General features: G+C 38.4%; 1 protein-coding gene across 5 annotated transcripts in view; it reads left to right on the top strand.

Annotated features, from left to right (window-relative positions):
- Positions 1-20,706, top strand: part of SMYD3 (SET and MYND domain containing 3) — a 376,761-nt gene that overhangs the window by 328,860 nt on the left and 27,195 nt on the right. Inside the window, exon 12 of one of the 5 annotated variants that reach the window (XM_068676388.1) lies at positions 975-1,105. The exons of the other annotated variants lie outside the window; for them this stretch is intronic. Within the exon in view, the coding sequence (XP_068532489.1) occupies positions 975-1,008 (34 nt within the window). The 3' untranslated portion in view covers positions 1,009-1,105. Of the gene's footprint in view, positions 1-974; positions 1,106-20,706 lie in introns of those variants that run through there. 5 annotated transcript variants of the gene reach the window in all.

The raw sequence follows: 20,706 nt of genomic DNA, 5'->3' as shown, positions 1-20,706 counted from the left end.
ATCTTGTGAAATGAAGTTTCAGGTCAAAGTGAAAAAGCCACTATTCCCTATTTTGGTAACACCAAGGGGCTAAGGTGGTAAAGTATTTATTCTCTCCTTGTCAGTACTTGATCCTATGGTACATGCTGGAAGAGTTTCTGAGTCTGATATCCTTTCTTTGGTACGTAAGGATGCTCTAGAAGATCCCACGTCATGTGATAGGTCTTGAAATTGATTGGAGGCTGGATCTGTCATGTAACTTTGGTCATTTACTGGAGATAGGGTGGCTGTTGCATGCTTTGGTTTGCTCTGTTTTAAAAGCTCTGTGTTGCAAGTCTTTGGGTTCTGGATATTTGATTTGTGACTAAACGTAAACCTGTGCTGAATCTCTGGATATAATGTCATTCACGCATGAATGTTTGTTCTTGCGAAGCTATTTGTCAGAGTATCCATTTCTTCTCTTAGGTTTTGCTACACCATTTAGAACAATGTGTGCTGCTGTGAATATCAACATTTCAGGTTTTACATATTTTCCCTAATCAAACCAGGCTGCCATCAGCATGCATTATTTTGCCTGAGGAAATTTCATCTGGCAGCCTGTTTCTGAATGAAACTCTGGGCAGTAGTTGAGGAACAGCACAGTGTTTCAGAGTTTTCACCGTAATGTAATTAGTAAGAAATCTGCATGTGCTCTGCTCCACCAGTGCTGCAAGAAGCTGTATGCTCATAGCCACTATTACTTCACATACACAAGGGCATGAGTGCCTACAAATTCTCACATTTCTTCAGGGTGAAATTCCCATCATGCGTGTCCCACTTAACCTTTTAAACAGGGCTAATATAGCACTGCAGCAGTACATGCTTCCTGCCAGCCTTCTACCATGTGGCACACTCCAGATGAGTGGAGTAGCCTGCCTGTTTAAATGTTCCCTTATTTAAAAAAAAAATAAATAAAAAATCACTAAATCACTTGGTGTTTTTTTTTTTTTTTATAGCTTGTTAACTCAGTTCTTCAAAACTGAACACTAAGGATTTTTCTACAGACATTTAAGAGAACAGAGTGCAGTGAAACCAAGTGCAATTTTATCAGATAATTTAATAAAGGTTTCCCTGTTTTGCCTACTGACGTGTACTGTAGTTTTAAAGCTGTTAATGCAAGAGTTTGGAGATGAAAGAAAGGGTTTGACTTTGTGCATTGAATTAGTATTTCTTAGGGAATGCTATTTGCATGAGACACTTGACCTTTTTTGCACCTTGACACCTCAACAAACTTGTCCTTATTCTCACTTCATCCAAAAGCATTATTTAAGTGAGATTTTCACTTTTAGTTTTCTCTTTATACCCTAAAGTCATCACCGCAAGTTTTGACATACCTGAAACAAAATCCTCAGTTTCTCATTACAACAAATTGCGCCCTAAGCAGCAGGAGAGCAAATCCTAGGAAATCTTTTGGGATGCATTGAATTTCTCCTGTTGAATCAATCTACTGCTTGGCTGCTCCTGCAGTTCCATTATAGCTATCTATTTTCCTTTCCTCAGCTCTGGAAAAAATATTCATGGTGCTCTCCACAGGGTATCACCTGAGATTTCTAGAAGTCCATATAAATAGGAAATCATTGTTAAAACTTTAAAGCTCAGGAGTATTGGTCGAAAACAATTTTAATTTCAGGTAATGTGTTTATTGTTCATTTTCCATTTCTTTAGCAGCAGGGTTGATTTTCAGTGCTGTGTGACGCCTTGTATCATAATGCATGTTTTCAGTGTGATGGTTGCTGATTTTTCTTCTGAATCATCCACTTCATTAACTGGTGGAGACAGATGGTTAAACTGCATAAAACTGGTTTGTCATACTGAATACCTACCTCTGTATTTGAGGTAGTGACGATGACGTTTTAGGAGGAACATTGTTTAGGCATATATATCAAATATATCAAAGCAAAAAGATGCCTCCTCTTTTTATGCTGAACCGTAATTGTCCATTATTTGTTAAAATCTATGACATGTACTTTCACTAGATAGTCTAAGCCAAGTGTATGTACACAGCTTTTCTTGTAAATGTCACAGTTAATTGTCTGTCTGTCCAAGAGCCTTAACAAAAGCTGAGGCATTTGCCTAAGTGAAAGCTGCCCCACATCAGAGTCAGCACTCAGCAGCTTGCTAAAATAAACTTCCTTTCAAAAATCCTCTAACCACAAAATAACAGAATATCAGGAAGAGGTGTTACATGGGTTTGTCATGTCTCAGCACATTCACACTCCAGGCTGACTGCTGCTTATGAAGACTCAGATTAAGAGATACTGACCTTAGCAGACTTCTTCTAGGTTACCTCTGGGGAAGGACCCCCTAAATTGAAAAGAAGTCATTTATGTTCTGGGGATTTGGTTTGGGGGTTCTATTGTTTTTCTTTTCCCTTTATCTCAAGTATCTGGTGCTCACACTGCAAACAGTGGCAGTATGCATCTGTTATAAAACTCTGCTCGATGTCCTAAGAGACAAGAGAACTAGAGAGAAAAGTAGTAGCAAAGTGACACCATGGGTCTTTTGGGTTTATGAAGCTGAGCTGATGGGGTGAAGGTGTGCTGCCTCTCTGGGCATCTGTGGCATCAGGTCTGAGGAGATTCTGGTGCAGAGAGGACAAACGCCTCTGTTTCTTTTCTGCACTGCTCATAAGCTCTGGCTGAACTTAAAGCTAGTGTGCAATTCCCCCTAATTCTTGGACGGGCTGTTTTAATTAGCAACCCTTCATCTCCTGTGCTGCAGCATGAGGAGTTACTGGAGGGCTCTAGCATTAAGGAGAGGAAATTCCTCCCTCTCACCCCACAGAGAGAGTTGTGCAGAAGCACTGTTGTCTTTTCCCCCAGGCAGCCTCGCACATCTTTCCCCCTCTAACCTCCCTCTGCCGAGTCAGCACCGACACAGGGCTTGTGCTGATGTGGCTGTTCTGCTTCTGGATGGGAACGAGCTGTATAGGTGCAAGCATCACACTTTTCTGTTAGATGTGCATCATTTGTCTGCTCTTCTCACTCCTTCTATTCTCCATCCCTTCCAGCAGCATTCTGCAGTATTGCCTTACTTGACCTGTCTTCAGTGACTGACATGTTTCAGGGAACAGGGAAGACAGTCCCCATTAACACAACCTCAGATTATTTTGCAAAGGGTTGGATTTAAGAACAGTGGCTGGGATGTTCTTTTTCAGAATATTTCTCACTCCCCCAGACTACTCCTATAAATAAGGTAGGTCACAACAAGGCTCAGGGTATATTCTGAGAACATAGCTGAGTTTTCACTGTGGGAATGAAATGTCAGCCAGGAATTTTTGATTTAGAATTCTATCAGTAGACATGATGGATGGTGGTTTCTAAGTCTGTGAACTTCAATCAAAAGGTAGATTAAAAATTAATGGTTGCTACAATATCTTTTCCATGACTCATGATTTTGTAAAAAATAAAATAAAATTTAAAATGGCAAAAAAGCTGTAGAACCTAACATTCTCAGAAGGGGTTCTCAACCTCTTTTTTCTTCTTCAAATGCACTCCAATAAAGAGCCTGGTTCTCTTTTTGTCTAATTTTCACCCCTTTTTGAAATATGTTTTGCAGAAACATCTATGCTCTTACAGGTTAGTGTTTTATAATAGACACGTTATATATTCAATGACTGAAGATATATTTTTTGCATCTTTATATGTGATATATGGTTCTTTACTGAGCTGAAAAGACTCCCAAGTACTGGCTAGTTCTGAGACACCTTGCTTGAATTTACATTTCTTCTGAAAGTTGGAGTACCTAGAAAACTAACATACATACCCCCACCCCACCCCCAAAAAATAAAAAAGGCCTGAGCTGCAGTGATGGATAGGACCACTGGGGGATGCTAATGCTTAATGGTTAAGGTCTAGATTCAGCACCAATTGGCACCCTGGTTGTGGGAGGCCCCTTGGGGACTTGTGCATGGCTGGCAAATTTCTGAACCTATAGATAGGAGTAAGTCACTGACCAAAGTTCAGTGTTTTAATCATAAAACATCAGTAGTAAACATACCTCTTCCTTCTGGGATCACCTGAGAGAGAGGGAGACAAAAATGTAAAGATGGAGAAAGCAATTTAGAGGAAGAATGAAACAAAGAGCAGAAATAATAAAATTTAGCGCTGCTTTATTTTATGGGGTTTTAGAAAGTGGCATTTGTCCCTAACATTTAGAGCAATATGTGTTTGTGTTGGGGGGGGGGGGGGGGGGAAGGGGGAGGAATGGATCTTCCCAAAGAAAAAAAGATCTTGCCAAAGAAAATCTAAAGTGCTGGGGTATCCTTTCTTTCCACTGTCTAAATACATAACCATGAATTAAGATTTGGGAATTGATAGGTGGTTCATCAATGTTTCCGACATCATATCATCTAGAGATAGTAAAAAGGCCAAGTAAACATCAATGGTTTGCAAAGCACATTTGCGAAAAGAATAGGTTGTGTCTGTGTGAAGGTGCAAGGCTGGAAGCATCGCAGCTGATCAGAACCTCAAAGAGCTATTGCTAGAAACTGAATGAAGAGCACCACACAGCCTTGGTGTACCTTCAAGGTAAGGAAATCAAGAGAGGGAAGAGAGAGCTTGATAGCGATAAACTGCTAAAGCTCAAGAAATGATGGACAGCATTGGGAGCAGAGTGCCTCTCTACTTTGCTTTCTTTCCAGGTTATTGATAGCAGGTCACTGTTTAGTGAGTTTGTGTTCAGTAAGTTATATGAAATTAGCTGGCACTATTAGCATAAATCATCAGAAGCCAAACTGTCTTTACAAGCCACCACAGCTCAAGAAGCTGTTAGATATCTTATGAGAGACCATTAATGTTGTGAGTTATCTTTGTAGTCTAAGAAACACATTCTTCACCTCTGTGACTGCTTGTTAAGACTGTTTCTTAAACAGCTTTGTTGCTGTAAAGTTTTCCTAACAGCGCCCAGTCAGGAGCTCTATATATGTATATTGGTTCTTTCAAACTTCAGTTTATGCTTCTACTTTCAGTTTTAGTTTCTAGTTTTACCTTTCACTTATGTAAACATCAGTGTCTCCTAGTGTAATTCAGGCCTCCCAGTGCACAGTACTCTGCATATTGTCATCTTACACAGGTTTCCAAAAATGTAGGATGTGTTTGAACATTTATATCATCTGTATGATCGTGGTATTTGTTGCTATTTTATTTCCTAACATGGGTCTCACAGTAAAATTTCATGTTGCATCCTTGTTATTTTAGTGAGAAACTGAAAGGTAGCCTGTGTTCTGGAGAAGTTTGGGTAACTCTTGTGCAGATCTGAAAGGACAAAAATATAAAACCCATGAAAACTCTAAATTTTAGTTGGTGCTTTTTGATGGCTATCTGGTTAGGAAAACCTAGTATACATTGAAGAGTGTATTGTGTCTTGGTAGTCTTAGGTAATTCCCCCAAAAGACAGCTTTTTTTGTAGCAATAGTTGCATAAATTCTGTCTTCATTGTACCTGTTTTACAGATAAGGGAGCATGCTTGCCCATGGCCTGACATCTCTAGGCATCTCTTAAAGTACCTCAGCAGTCCACTTCTACCCTCCATTCCTCTCTACTTCCTCCCCACCATAGCCCTCTAATCCCAACAGCCTTACACAAAAATGAAAGAAATGTTTTATGTCTGAAGTCTGGTGCCTAAGTTATCTATGTCCTGATCAACCCATTTCCCACATAGGAAATGGATTTTCTGGTTTGCTGCTTGCTGGCTACCTATGTCTGCACAGCACCACCACCTTTGAAGCTTTGATTCTTTCTAGTTGTTTTTCTTGTATCCTTCCATTACAACCATTTGTCCTCCCCCAAAGTGAAACTCAGACATGTAAACCTCATTAACTTCTATAATGGCAAGCTCCAATTAGTGCTCCACCATCTACCTTTCTCCATTTTCATGTGTGTGCATGAAGTAAAATTTCTTATGATTGTCTCCAGTCATGCCAGCTATTTTTTCAGACATAATTTAGATATCTTTAGGTTGTCCGATATACTCTATCACATACAAAAAGTTCACCAACATTGCTGTTAATTTGAAGTGCCTCGTCCAGTATACATAACATTTCTAATCAGGTAGCCTAGGACTGTTTCTTAAATGGCTTTATTGCTGCAACGTTTTCCTCACAGTGTTCAGCCAGTAGCTTTGTATACGTATACTGGTTCTTTCAAGCTTGAGTTTAAGCTTCCATTTTCAGTTTTAGTTTTTAGTGTCACCTTTCACTTACACCAAGAGCTATTTGAACCCTAATTTTGCTGGTTGTGATCTTAGTGAACTGAATTACAGTTTCCCGGAGCTGCATTTTTCTCTGACTCAAGTGTTGATTTCTCTGTCTCTTACCTGGCATTTCCAAGATATTTTAAGATACCTCTTGAAAGAACTGTGTTCTCTGTCAATGATAACTTCATCTGTAAAGATTTTCTTTTGGCATTGTTGGATCTGTTTCAGATTAAAATGTTAGATCATTTAGAACTTTATGCTTTATCTAGAAGAAGCTAATTTAATTCTAGCTGATCTGCCTATGAGAACTGAAAGATTTGGTGTGTTTTTGTAGCCCTTAAGTGGGAATGCTTGGTATCTTTGTTTTATAATCAAAGGATCTCTTCTTTTTTTACTTGCAATTCATTTTATGCAGTCCTTGCTAGATAGAGTTCTTTTCATTAGTCTGCTGGCTGTTACACACTAATTAAAGGACAAAAGCAGCAAGAATAAAAGTGAATACTAGACATTAGTTTTACTACTATTGCTAGTATACTCACCTACAAATACACGAGCAGGTGTTACAAAGACCTTTGTGCTCTGAAAAATGCAGCTTAGTTCAGCTGGAAAAATCTGGAGGAGGATATTTGGGAATTCACATCTTTTGTATGAATGTCGGTGAGAGGAAAAGGGGGAAGCTGATGGCATACAGATTCAAAAAAAAATAGGTTTGGTTAGAACTTGAGCTAAAGTGAGATTGGGAAGTGATATCAAGGGAATAATTAACAGGTAAAAATAGATACATGGAAGCATATGTAGAGTTTTGGATTGCTTTGATGGTAGTTGAGCATTGCTTTGAAAAAGCTATTTTAGAGACAGAAGTGGTGAAAAACGAAGACAAAGGGGAGGGTAATCATTAGAAAAGAAAGATAAACTTACAATACCATCTCTGAAAGAGTCAAAAAAAAAAAAAAAAAAAAGAGGGCATGCAAAAAATAGCAGTAGAGAAGGTGTAAGGAACAATGTATTCTCTAGGGAGAGAATTAGGAAGATTTTAGTCATAAAATATATATTTCTTTTTTTTTTAATAAGTTGTCAATTTGAGTTGAGGAAGCAGAGACTGGAGTCTTAGCAATACTCCTAAGGAGGAAATCAATTAAGAAATCCTAGTGGCAGAGATGTGAAAGTTGGCAAAAAAGGAAAATTGTAGTATTTAAGTAAGAAAACATCCTAAGCAATCTTACAGTAAAGGTTGAGAAAACTGAAAAGCAATATTTTTTTATTTGAAAAAGTGGAAATATCACTGAAAGGGAAAAACACAATTATGAGGGAAGGAATTGGACAAGAGCAGTAGATGAGAGGAGCACAGATATTAAAGAACATAGAGGTCTATTTAAAGGGTGAAACAATGAGGTTGGCAGGGGAAGACTGATGGAAATATGGTGCTTTGAAGAGGGGTGTGCAGTATTAAAAAATTGAAGGAAGTATTGTCAAATGAGAACCAGGTTAAAGAGTGATCAAATTCCTGATGGGATGGTCCATCCAACAGGGAAAACAGAGAGTGAGGGTCAGAGAGGTTCTGCAGCAAAATAGGTGAGCTGTGTTGTGTAAAGCTGAATTTTCCCAGACTGATATTGAGAGGAAAGGAAGAGAAGAAAATTGAACACCCAGGTGAGAGGAAAAGGTAAATTATTGCAATGAGCAAATCCTAAAGGCCACACAAATGCTGATGTGACAGTAGACCAGAAGTTCACAGACCCTTGGATTTACCACTTATCAAGGGAGAGAACTAAAATGTAAAAGATCTGATTAGGAATTTGTTGAATGGATGTCTCTGAAAACTAGAAATATCTTTATTTTCAGGTGCTGTGTTTGCTAAGTTACCTTGGTTAATCGTTCATACATATTTCCACCATGCCATATCTCGGTAAGCTCTATTTCTCTTGATCTAGTCAAAGTCTGTTAGTCAGTTTTCCTTATCCTCATAAAAACATAAAATCCAGTCATCCCACACAGGGAGCATCTCAAGGTATCATAACTAGTTCTAAATTATCTAGTTGTGGTATAAGGAGTGACACAGCTGAATTAGAATAACACTGCCTAATATAATTGGCAGTAGGATTGTGCTATAGGGAACTGGTCAAAAAAAATGCTGAGAATATTGACTGCTACATGAAATCTAGTTGCGTTTTCTCATAAATACAACAGATCTGACCTTCAAAAATTTATTCAATGTCTAATCTCCTTACTTCTCTACACATCTAAATCTTGGATTATACAATTTAGAGGATAAGGGATGACAGGGATGTGATGTGACCTTATGCTCACCTGCAGAACTCTTGTGTATGTATTCCTTTGGTTGCCATCAAAGCTGCTTCTTCCTTTCTTTTCTTTCATTTCTTATAGAACATCTTTCTCCTTTTGGCCAGAACCCCAGACACTGCTGATATGTCACCCTGAAATATCTGCTGAGCCCCAGATAATCCATTTCCATGGTTAAAGAGGTGATTCAGTGCTTCTCGTCTCCACCCCTCCTTTTCCACCTCCTCCCCGCCCACAGATGCCCTACTCTTCCTCTGAGTACACTGAAAGATCTTTTCTTTCAGTGTATCATTTCATCATCAGGCGAGACACGGAAGCCTGAGCCACCTTTAGTAATGTGACTTTGAAGATGAAAGTAAGATGGAAGAAACAGAAAGCAAATGTCTGTGGATAGAGAGCTGAACAAAGACAGTAACTGATTATAAATGTTGGAAGGGTAACAAAAGATTTAGCACTGCTAAGGAAAACCGCTCCAAAAAATAGAAAGTAGGCTGCCCAAAGGACCATCAAAGCTGACAAAAGTGAGAGTATGATAAATATATCAGAGAGAAAAAAAAAAATCACCTTGAGAAAATTATGCAAGTCTACTAGTGAAAAATAAAAAAATAATGTTTTACAAACAAAGTAAGGTCATCTTGGAAAACTGAGGAATGCAATGCACACATGACCACTAAAGGGAGAAGAAAGAGTATAAGCAACAAAAGGACAATTAGAAGGAGCACAGAAATATCAAAAGTAAAGAGGAAAACCATTCCATTTAAAATCTCCCATCATCACAGAAGGTAAAAAAGAGAGAGGGCAAAGTAAATGGATACTGAGAGAGTTGCAAATACTTTCCTAGGAGGAAAATCAGCTTTCTCTAGCAGTGCAGTATGCTCTTGGAAGATACGGTTGATGGGCTGCCAGAAGTGAAGATAAAGTTCTGGAATCAAAGTGTGTTCATTACAGCAACATCATGAATACATTTCCATATTAATTCAGGTATGTTGAGTGATGCACACCAAGGATTTAATGTGCTTTTAAGGCTGGCCAGCATTTCAGAAGTCTTTTGAAAACTGGCAAAAGTGACAGCCAACAAGTAGAAGCATCCTAAACCTGGTCTTTCTAGTCGATTCATTGTTGATGAACTAGAACAGAGAAAGAGAAAATAGAATCTTTTCATGCAGTAGTGTGTTTGGCAGACTTTGAAAAATTGAATTAGATCCTACATTACTATAAAACAAAAGGCTGAGTATATACAGTCATAAAAAGGAAAAGCATTTAAGAGATTAATTTTGTTGTCATAGAAGGAATTTGCAAGATTTTTCATAGCATTGTTTGGAGAACTTTGCTTTAGACAGTGGCACAAAATACACATTTTAAAAATGTTTATGTTAATATGACTGAATATCTTCCTTGGGAAGAATTGAAAATTGCTGTATGTTGTATTGTCTGAGGTGTTCTGAAACACAGGCATCATGTCCAATGAAACACAATGTAGCTTCTCAAATCTTACAAAATTCAAACAAAATAAGATATGACCAGGGGAATGTTCTGCTAGTTGGTTGCTTGCTCTCATCACAATAGCTAGAGATAAGTTATCTTAGAAATTTGTCTCACTACTGCCCCAGAGTTAAGGCCCTCTATTTTTCAAGGGATTTCAAAATGTGTAACCAAGTTGAGTAACATTAACTCTACCAATTCAACATCTCAGAATTTTGAGACGTAAAGCAGGTTTATGTGCTTGCAGTGAGATAACATCCTGAACGCATACTCAAGTTTTATCTGTTTCTGCCCATCTGGATTCAGTTCATCTGTGTATTGTCTTGCTGGCATGTTTGCAGTGCAAGTGAGCTCTACCAATACTGGATATTTATCAAGAGATGCTATCAAATTGTGCAAGTTTGCTTGTGCCAGTGGAAAGAAAGAAAGAGAGACAGGGGAGTAAAAAAAGATCATTTTCCTCCAACAGAACATCAACACACAGGTGTGAAACAAGTAAAAGTATGCTGGATTTCAGCAAATAATTGGTAATTTTATTAAGTACTCCATGCTTTCAACCCACTGGAGTGCTTTGAGAGCAACATTGTCCTGGGGAAGTGCTTGTGTCTTCTGATACCTTGAAGAGATCAAGGAAGTACAATGGCTATATGCCTCTGATGGGTTAAACTGTGCCTATCAATTAACAACCAAGTCCAGATATCGAAGTGGAGAATGGCTCTTCCCCTCCTGTTTGCAGTGACAAGGGCTGTCACAATGCATGAACATTCTGAAAACACCAGGGATAGAGCATTTAATGCATCCAGTGATACTAACAAAGACCCACAGCAGATTGTACTCAGACCCTGCTAAGTTAAATGAGGAAAATGGGACATCAGATTTGCTGATAAACAAACATGGAAAACCTCCACAGTGGTGGTTTGTGGACTCAGCAACATAATGTTTGGTGGCATAAGGCTTTCACTGTTGGTGATAATGGTGTGGTGTATATCATGGGGACTGGAGGGAGTTCTGTCTGGTTAGGGAGTCAAGCACTAAATTTTCTTCTCTACCACCTATCTAGACAAATAGAACTAGACAAATATTTTCCAGGTTTCAAACATTAAAAACTATCTGAATGTGGAAGAAAATTTACTCACAATTTCTCTGATATTCACCACTGAAAGTCTGTCACTTAATTTTTTGCCCTATTTTTAAACATAAGACCAGTTCAGGTTCTTGACTGTTCTGAACTGATTGGACTTGTTTTATATCAGTTAAGGATGTAAAAGATTCTCCATGAAATTCTACCTTTCTCTGAGGCACAAGTGCAAATACTCGGGATGTATTTTCATGTTTGCGTATACTGCTTCCATGTGTCAGTTTTTATTGCTGTTGCTGCTACCTAGCTAAGTAAATTCACAGTTAACAGGATTGCTAGTGACTTTAGTAGGGGTAGCTGTATTTTGCTTCAGTTTTGTTGATGCTGGTTTTTATATCTGCCCATTCTTGCAGTCATTTTATCAAGGTCTCTTTGTAATGGCTTATTTCAAACAAATGTAGACATTCTTAAGCTATACATCATGCATTCCAGTAAATAACACAAGCCTTCGGCCACTTCTGAATGTGCCTCAAATGGCTCATCTCTACCTGCCAGGGCTACCCTTTGGCAAATTTCTGCTTGGTTTTGTTTAACTGAAGTTTACAAAAGTGATTTGATTTCCAGGGTCTTTGGCAGTGCTACTGACAGCAATGGCTTACAGAGAGATACCTTAGACTGTTCCTGAAACAAAGTTAGTGCGTTGTATTCAATACAATAACACTACCCCAACTTGTGATTAAGTGCTCAGTGAGTTCCATTTCCTTATAAGAACATGTGTAAGAACCCAAGAATGTATGCCACAAGTGAACTAAGCATCAATCTGTCAGCAGCTTAAGTGTGTTTGGGATAGTGCAATGGAAATATGCAGTACAGTGACACAGTGTTGTTCTCTGGGAAGCGTTTAAGAGCAGATGGAACCTGTAAAATAGACTGATTCATGATAGTGTACAGCTTCTATCAGATTTGTTGGATGCTTCCTTGATTTAATCTAAATAAACACACGCCTTGTTATATATATTGTTATATATATAATATGCTTGCATTTTCAGTAACGTGCCAGTAGCTGCAGGTGGGGCACCCAACATTAATATGGTTCACAGAACTTCATCACTGAAAGTTTTTTACTTAAAAGGTACGCTTACTTCCTAGAATAATTAGATGGGTAAACAGTACAGTATCTTTGTTGAAATATCCTGAGGAACTGAGAAAAAGAAAAAAAAAAGAAGATTCTACAACATAAAGAAATAAAATGCTGGAGTCTCATTCCAGCTCAATGGAAAGTTAGCTCCTCTGTAGGCATCTCTTAAAATTCTAGCATAACATCCATAAAAATGAGGTAGGGTTCTACAGAAGTAACAATACAAGTCTGCAGCATTTAACAGAAAAAGGTTAAGCATCCTTCTGATCCGTTGAAGCACACTGTAAAATCCTGCAAACAATGTTTGAAAGAAAAAAAAAAAAAAAAGCTGCAAGTATATATATAAGGGAGATGTTACATTCATGTCCGTAAAGAAGACTTTCTAAGCAACATCCCTTGCTAATCAGAAGAAATAATAAGCACGATATTGAGATCTGGGAAAACCATTATATTTGTGCAAAGCACCACCGGAGTCACCGCTTTATGGATTTTGAGTTGCATGCCATTGTGGCTGTTACAGTGGTTTAGTTGCAGTGTTCCAAAATCTGCACCAAGTTGAACCTTGGGATGGAATTTGCAGACAGCCTACACTGGCAGTTATCTCACTATTTTATACTGGACTAAATCAGCTAAAATTTATATATAAAACATTTGCTTTCCTTCCTGCTTTTTGTGCTACAGAACTGTTGTTGATTTGGTTCATTTATTTTGTTTCATCTTTAATGTCTGGTGCAGAAATATGTCTACACTAAAAATCAGAGGAAATTTTTAAAAGCAAAAAAGATCCTGAATCCTGCCTGCAGCTTCAGACATTTTTTTTCACATAACTTGAACATAAGGGAGAAAAAAAAAAGTCAGTGCCTACATAGCAGCCCTTACTGCACTTGAAGGACAGAGTTTGTCAAGTCTGCATTCCTTTATATGTCAGAGTAAACACAATCTTTAGTTAAAGTATTTGGATAAAAATCAAAGCCATCAGGTAGAATCCCTGGCACTGATGTAGTTATTGGCTAAATTCTCATGGCTTCATTAAGGCTAGAGTTTCATCTGTTGGGTTGGTCTTAGATCAGTCATCTATAGCCAACTTGTGGATGAGTCACATGGAAGTGTCCCCAGTATCTTCAGAGCTGTCAAGTTTCATACACTGGATAGGAAACTTGCTTGTCTGACCTCCCCCTTGTACTCCCTACCCCTGGTGCAGTGGCTGTTGCTTGTCTCCAACTCTGTCTGTCACATCCAACAGCGAGGATCCCTGGGAAAAGTCAGCTGGAGTAATTTATTGCCAGATGATACATTATCCAGCAGCAGTGCACTGACAGGTCCTCCTCTCTCATGTGCCTGAAAGCACAGACAATCACACGCTCGTACCCCCATCATCCGATGCATGAATCTTGTGTGTGCGGATTCTGTGGCATTTCTCTTCTTCATTTTTTTGGCTAAGGATACTTGCATAAATTCAAGACCTTATTCTCTTTCATCTACATCATTTTTAAATTAGTAAACAGCTCTGGAAGCAAGAGAGATGTAGATATGGCTCGTTCACTGTAAGAGTTTTTGTTGTGATATGTTGACAGATGTTTCTAATTCTGCCTGAGTTCAGTGAAGCATCGTCTGCTTTTTAATTTTATTGTGCCCACGTTTTGCAATTTTACTTTATTCTCAACAGTTGAAGCTATCTGCTTTTCACAGTCTTATGGAGATTACAAATTATTTTATCATGTAAGCCAGGTAAAGCAGGGATTTAGAAAGCAAAGATAAGATTTCATGAGGCATCAGTAGAATGTTCTTCACTGTGTAACACACCCTTTTCTGCGAAGTAAAAGGGTTTTGGATAATGCAAAGAAAAATGCATTATCAAATCTTTTTTATATTTGTTATCTTCCTTTAAGTTAGCAACAGTGAAGAAAATACTAAGGGAGAGTTCAGGGAAATAAAAAGAAAACCTGGAATTAACAATTTTGAAACTCTTCATTCTGTGTATTCTTCAAGAGCACATTGTGCAGTATAGGGAGTTATCATAGGTTAGGGAATTTATCCAAATGGCAGTCCTTAATAAAGTGGTGAGTATGTATTTGAGTAACATTTATCAGAAACTTTTTTAAAGAGAGATTATGTGGGGCCGAAACCATCTGAAGATTGTATATCAAATTTGGTGAAGATTGATACTTGCATGACTGTTGTCCTTATCTATACCATTTCACAGCTTTTGGCTTTCATTGACTTCATTACAGTGACTCTCAATTTCAAAGTATTTTAAAAGAGAAGCCAAAGATGAGAGAGACCAGAAGTAATGATAGCGTCTAATGTGAAGTGATAGAGAAGTGGAATGAGTGTAGAGTGTAAGTCTAAATAGTGAAAATAAATCCAACCTCTGGCTGACACTGGAAGTGAATTTCGTAATGAAAGTGTTGTGAATGGCTCATCACGGTCTGAAGAAGCAAGACTTGATTTATATACTGCTTTGCTTTTAATAGCTGCTACCATTGGTCTTTCTCTAGTGTGAAAATATCACTAATTTTGTACATGATCTGCCTTCTGTATCACTGCCTGTTGCCCTGTTTCAGTCCTGACAACACCTTATACACGCCCATTGGCCAAGCTACCATCAACAGTAACTTTCCACCAATACAAATCATACACATGACCTCATCTGTTATCTGTATAAGATGCATCTAGACCTGTAAGTGTCTAATAAGAATAATACATTATTTAAGGAAAAAAAAAAAAAGTTATTAAATAGACATACTTTATAGAATCTTGCCTGGTATATTCTCCTCTTGAAGACAGCTTGCTAACAACAGTCTCTCAGGAGATCTGTTTTTCTTCTTTGCATTTAAATGTTTGCCTTTTGTAAGCCACAGATTTCCCTGAAGTGTTATCCATAAATGTACAAGCATACGGGAAAGTTGGCTGCAGACATGTGCAATAAGCATATTGGAAACTTGCAGTCTGCGGACTCTTCAGATCAAAGGATTTCAGAGCACAGTGCTCAGGCCAGCTCAGTATATTCCTCGTAGCCTCCCGCTGCTTGTTAATGTCCTTGTTGAAGGACTGCACAACAGTCCTTCATGCTAGCTGTGAGCAACACCAGGACAAGTTCTGGCTATAAGAAGATCAGGGCAGTGGCCTGTCAGCTCTACCAGAAAAATATCACCAATGTGCTCTAAAAATTCAGGAGATGTGCTCAGCAAATTCAATCTCTGAGCAAATTCCTGTAGACAATGAGCCGTATTCTACTTTAATGCATATTGGCTTCACACTAGCATAACTCTGGTGACTTGTTATGAGTTCATAATTTGTACATTCGTAGCTCTAAAGAGCTGTAGCAACAAATGTTATGCTAGTATGCTTGGAGGCATGCTGGCACTGAACAAGTGACTTGCTTGCTGGCCTCCAGAACTAAGGGAGCTATTTTTCCATTAGATTTTTGTCTTTGACTGACTTTTTGTGCTGATTGACTGAATGATAGCTGTGCTGCAGTGTTCACACACTGCTTATTACACATCAGAGAATTCACACTAGAGAGTCAGCATAATGTTTTTTGTAGTGCACAAACCAAGGTTTCCCATGGTTGGAGAATTTACAGTATTTTTCCTGCATGCATTCCTTTATACATAACTCAAGCCAAGCTTATACCATGTTCTTTACCTTGGGGAAAGGAGTATTGGTATCCTTCTCTCTCTCTCTCTCTCTCTCTTTTTTTTTTTTTTTTTCTTTCCAGAGTACTAAAACATCTTTGAGATTACTATTCCACACCAAATTTAGTTGAACTTGGCCAATGGATTCAAAACTTACTAGAGAAGAACTGACAGACAGATGATGGATCCATAAATTATGTTATCAGGCTGAAAAGAAGATAAAGCCAGCAGGTCAGGGAAGGACAGGCTAACAATGAGATAGAATATGACCAGACCCTTCCTTGGACAGCCTGACTACTGGTGGGTATAAGTGATATGTTACTAGTTCCTACATAATCTTGGTTTTATCCAGGAACCATGAGAAGGAGGAGTTTTAATGAGGGATTTGCTGAAAGCTAATGAAGTAGTCTTGTGGATGCTTACAGGAAGCTTCTTAAAGGTATGAAGAGCAGCTTGAGAGGAAATATAGCAAGGAAAAATAGAAACCTTAAACTCAGGAGGGATGCTTGTCTTATTAGTATAAGCAAGCATAACTATTGAGTGTCTCAGTTTGTTAGATGCCCTGGTACTGATTAGAGAGCTTTACTGATGGCAGTGGAGCATCAACTTCTTCTTTTCAAAGACAATTTTGCAGCTTTCAAATGTCCAGAAGTTATTCTGCCACCTGCCTTGGACACTCATTTCTCTGTCTCACATAACACCAAATGTCATCCTCCTATTTCACCACTTTCCTCAGGACACCCACTCTCAACCCTTCCCAGCTACAAGCATGAACTTTCATTTCCAAATGCTAGCATTTTTCTCTTAGAAGGTAAGCTACAAATGACAAGCTTCCTGCCTCAGTGTTTACCACAAAATACTATGTCTACTTCCCCAGCCCAGGTGGTGCCCCTGCTACAGTCAATATTCACCTTTGGATGCTTTCCCAACATTTAAAATTGTGGTATTTGATTCATGGGAAAGACCCTTGCATAACCCAACGCCATCCTAAAGGAATCCCACCCTGGGAATTGCTGCATTAGGATATATCACCATCCTGCATTTTGTAGTTCCCGGTAACAATTTTTCAGAAGTTGTGTGTGTGCCAATCCCACACAGCTCGACTGAACTCAGCCAGAGATTAAGGGCCTCCATCCCTGATGCCAGAATTGGGCCTCAACAAAGCAAATTATGACTAGAGCTGAGCAAGCAAAAACTAACAACAAATTTCTTTCCCAAATTCACTTCTTCTTTGCCCTCAGATCAGCCATGAGCAGGCTTCCAGTTTTCTCAGCTTTATTTCTAGTGTAGTTCTTTCAACAAATGCAGTTTAGAATATTTCACTTCATGACTATATTGTGAATCTTTAAAATCTAAAGCTCAAGTTTTAGCTCTTGGGTAAAATTTTTCCTTCCACACTAGCTGAGCATTAAGATACTTCCAGCAAAGCAGACATTAAAAAATAGAGATAATGCTTCAGCAAGTTTCTGCACAAGTACAAACCCATCTTGGAATCCTTGTTAATGGCTTTAATTATGGGAACCAAGCTTTATCTTACAAAATTCACACATATGAGTGGAATATGCATGCTATGAATACTTATTTTGGTAGAATTCAAGTTGTTATGGACTGTGAAACAAAATCAGGGTCCTGATATGTTCAGTTCAAAATGCAAGCAAATGCATTTATCTTGATAGCAAGGATCTGAGTATTTTGTGCTGTTCCTAGCACACATCTGAAATTAGGAGAAAAAAGAAGCAATACATATGTTTCCAGATGGCTGTTTAGATGGTCAAATACTTCCAATGTTTGCAAGAAGTTTCAATTTTTTGTGTGTGACTACAAATGAACACTATCTGTGTTCATTTTACCCATTTAACCATATGGGCTAGTTTACTGTATGGTCTAGATTACAGAGCTAGCTTATGTCTCTTCTGTGTTCCCACATTTCCTGAGTGGTTACTGACTTCCCTGAGCTATAAAAGTTACTCCATCTAGTCAATTCATTCTGAAACATAGACAAGAATATAGTAATTGCGGTGTGTTTGTGCTGGATCCAGTGTCACAACTAGCAGCAATGATTAGAGTCAAAATCCAGCTGTTCAAAATATCTTAGTTAACTTGTGGGTGAGGTCAGGGTGGTACAGAAACCTGATACTGGACCTGAGAGAGTGGTTTTGATTCACCAGTCGCACCAACTACCCTGCAGGATCACGGACTCAGGTATATTTTGTTAGCCTGTAGGCCTAAGAAGAGGGAACTGGTAATGTGCAAGGATATTCATGACCCTGTGTAGGAGGGCTGATAATGGCTATTGTCTGTTCACTAAAAAGAGCACTGGGAGATGAGATACAGGAAACCTTCCAGGAAGGAGCGTTTTGCATTTTCATTCAGGTGTTTAAAGATCCGTGAAAGTTTGCTGTTAGAGGCAGTATAAATTTCCTATCCCAGCCTGAAATTTTATCTTTTTCTCTTTGTCTCAGCAGCTCACCTCAGAGAGGTGTTTTGGATTGGGCTCCTTCCCTCTCCCAAATTTGTTTTATGCTACTCTCTTCTTCTCTGATTCCAGCCTGTTTATCTTAATTTCTTTGACTCCTCTCTCTACACCATAGTAAAGAAAGAGTTGAGGGGAAGGGTAGGTGGTATTTTTGTAATTTCTTTTTATTTTTTCCCCCCATCACCTTGGCAACCTAATATACAAATGTATACCATCATTGGTGGCCTCTCCTTTTACTACAGTCTTTCATCTAGTAGCTCCTGTGGAGAAAGGATGAAGACATCTTTTCTCCAAGGAAGTGGTTGTCCCTGAAAACAAATTCTTCCTTTCAGAATCTGTCATTCCTCTAACCAAGGTAGCAGCAGATCTTTCCTGTCTTCCAAGGCAAGAGAGGGAAACCTTCCCTGCCCTGCTCAGGCAATTCAGGAATGAGCAAAATAGTCATCCTGCTGGAACTTGGTGGCTTCATTCCACGTGGACAGATGAGCACTTGGTTAGAGGGAAGTGAAGCTTTGTGAGCACATGGCCCAGGCCTCATTAATTTCCGTGGGCTTTGGAAATGGTTGTCACAACGTATTACTTCACTATGGCCCACACATGTCACACCCAAATTGCAGACTGCCATATACTAAAAGGACAGTTTCAAGAAAGACATTGTTGGAGAGTAGCTCACCTCTGTTACTTTTCTCCAGCATCCACATCCCCAGGTTTATCTGCTGTCTTGATGGGGGGGGGAGAGGGGAGAAATATTTAGCATACAAAACGAGGATTTCTTGTGCTATAGTTGCTTAGTCCATTAAATCGTGACTTGACCTATGCTAAATCCCTGTAGATTATATGTATTTTTGACCATCAGCTCCCATGGAGCTATACTTTCTGGCTACCCTTTATATTACTATGCAAGCTTAGGACATGGATGACACAACAAATGCTACCATAGTGTTGCTGTTGGTTTGCAGCAATTGTGTGTGTGCTTCAGTGGATGATGGAGGGTTAACTGTTCCCCTGTGGTACGTGCTTTCTTATGAGTTTTCAGAGTTTTTTTATGAAGCTCTTTTCTTTTTACCTCTTTCATCTATTTGTTGTGTATGCCCACATGACCTCCTGAAAATACAAACACACTCTTCTATTTGCAGAGCCCATTATCAGCCTTGTCTTTAGCCTCATGATAAAGGTCAAGTAGATTAGTTAGGGAGGCTCTTGCCTTTCTAAATCCATGTTGGTTATCTCCTTTTAGATAATTACTATCCATGTACTTCTCTAACATGCCCCAGGGTATAGTTTCCATTCCTTGAATACTGCAAGGTTAAATTCATCTACTTTTGACACATTTCGCTTTGTTTCAGCTCTGCTAACTGTTTTAATGCCAGTGCTTTTGTGATTAGTCATTTTGGACAGGGGAAATAGAGTAAGTGCTTAGGAAGAATATTATTCTCCAGGAATAATCCTCTAAGAAATACTTGTGGTACAGCAGCTAATGTTTCTGATTTATCATGTAAGTTCTTCAGGTATCCATGGTCTATTCTATTCCTTCAGCACTGTATTGCCTATGCAACTTCATGCTGTGTACAGAAAACCCGTGGGAATAAAGGAGCACAACAGTAAGAACAAGATGACTAGTATTAACCTCCCTGTAACCTCTAGTCAGACTTAAAAATGCCACTGAAACATTGAGGCTTTTGAGGTTCTCATTTTAAAGAATAATATTCTGCTTTTAAGATGCCCACATTTCATGCCTTTCAGAAAAAAAAAAAAAAAAAAAAAAAAAAAGTAGCAGGTTTCTTGTATTTTACATTCTGTCTTCATTAATAATAATTTCAGCAGAAACTTGAGGGATTTAAAAAATACTTATACATGCAAGATGCATCTCAAAATTACTTGCTTCCAGTGAATATCCCTTATCTATGGAATAATCAAGCTCAATAACTGTGCTTTAATAGGTGCTTTATCCATAGTTAAATGTGTGCCTTTTGCCTGGTTTTCATTACCATTCTTCATCACAACAGGACATTTAAAATACTATATAGGATAGTATGGCATAAGCAGTATGGAGAAAATATGGCGTTCCTTTCAAGATCTTTCCTCTATAATCTTCAAATGAAAATATCTGTCTTATTTAAACTTTCAGTATAATAATGATTGCTGATGTGATAACAAAGTAGGAGCTTTTTGATATTTTGGCTCTGACAGTTCTCTATCTTTAGAAGCTGAATGTTTTCCTGTGTGGTGTATCTTTTCAGCAAAGCAGTGGTGAAGATTTATCACAGTGAGCAACACTGGTTCTTCATCCCCAAATATTTTATATTGGGCACTGTGTGACTATTTTACTAGTTAATGTCTCTTTTTTAAATCAGATATCATTATAATAATATTTTAATAA

The sequence above is a fragment of the Anas acuta genome, chromosome 3, assembly GCF_963932015.1.
Source record: "Anas acuta chromosome 3, bAnaAcu1.1, whole genome shotgun sequence".
Lineage (NCBI taxonomy): Eukaryota > Metazoa > Chordata > Aves > Anseriformes > Anatidae > Anas > Anas acuta.
Note: the sequence above shows the minus strand (reverse complement) of the source record. Positions and strands in the feature narration are given on the sequence as shown.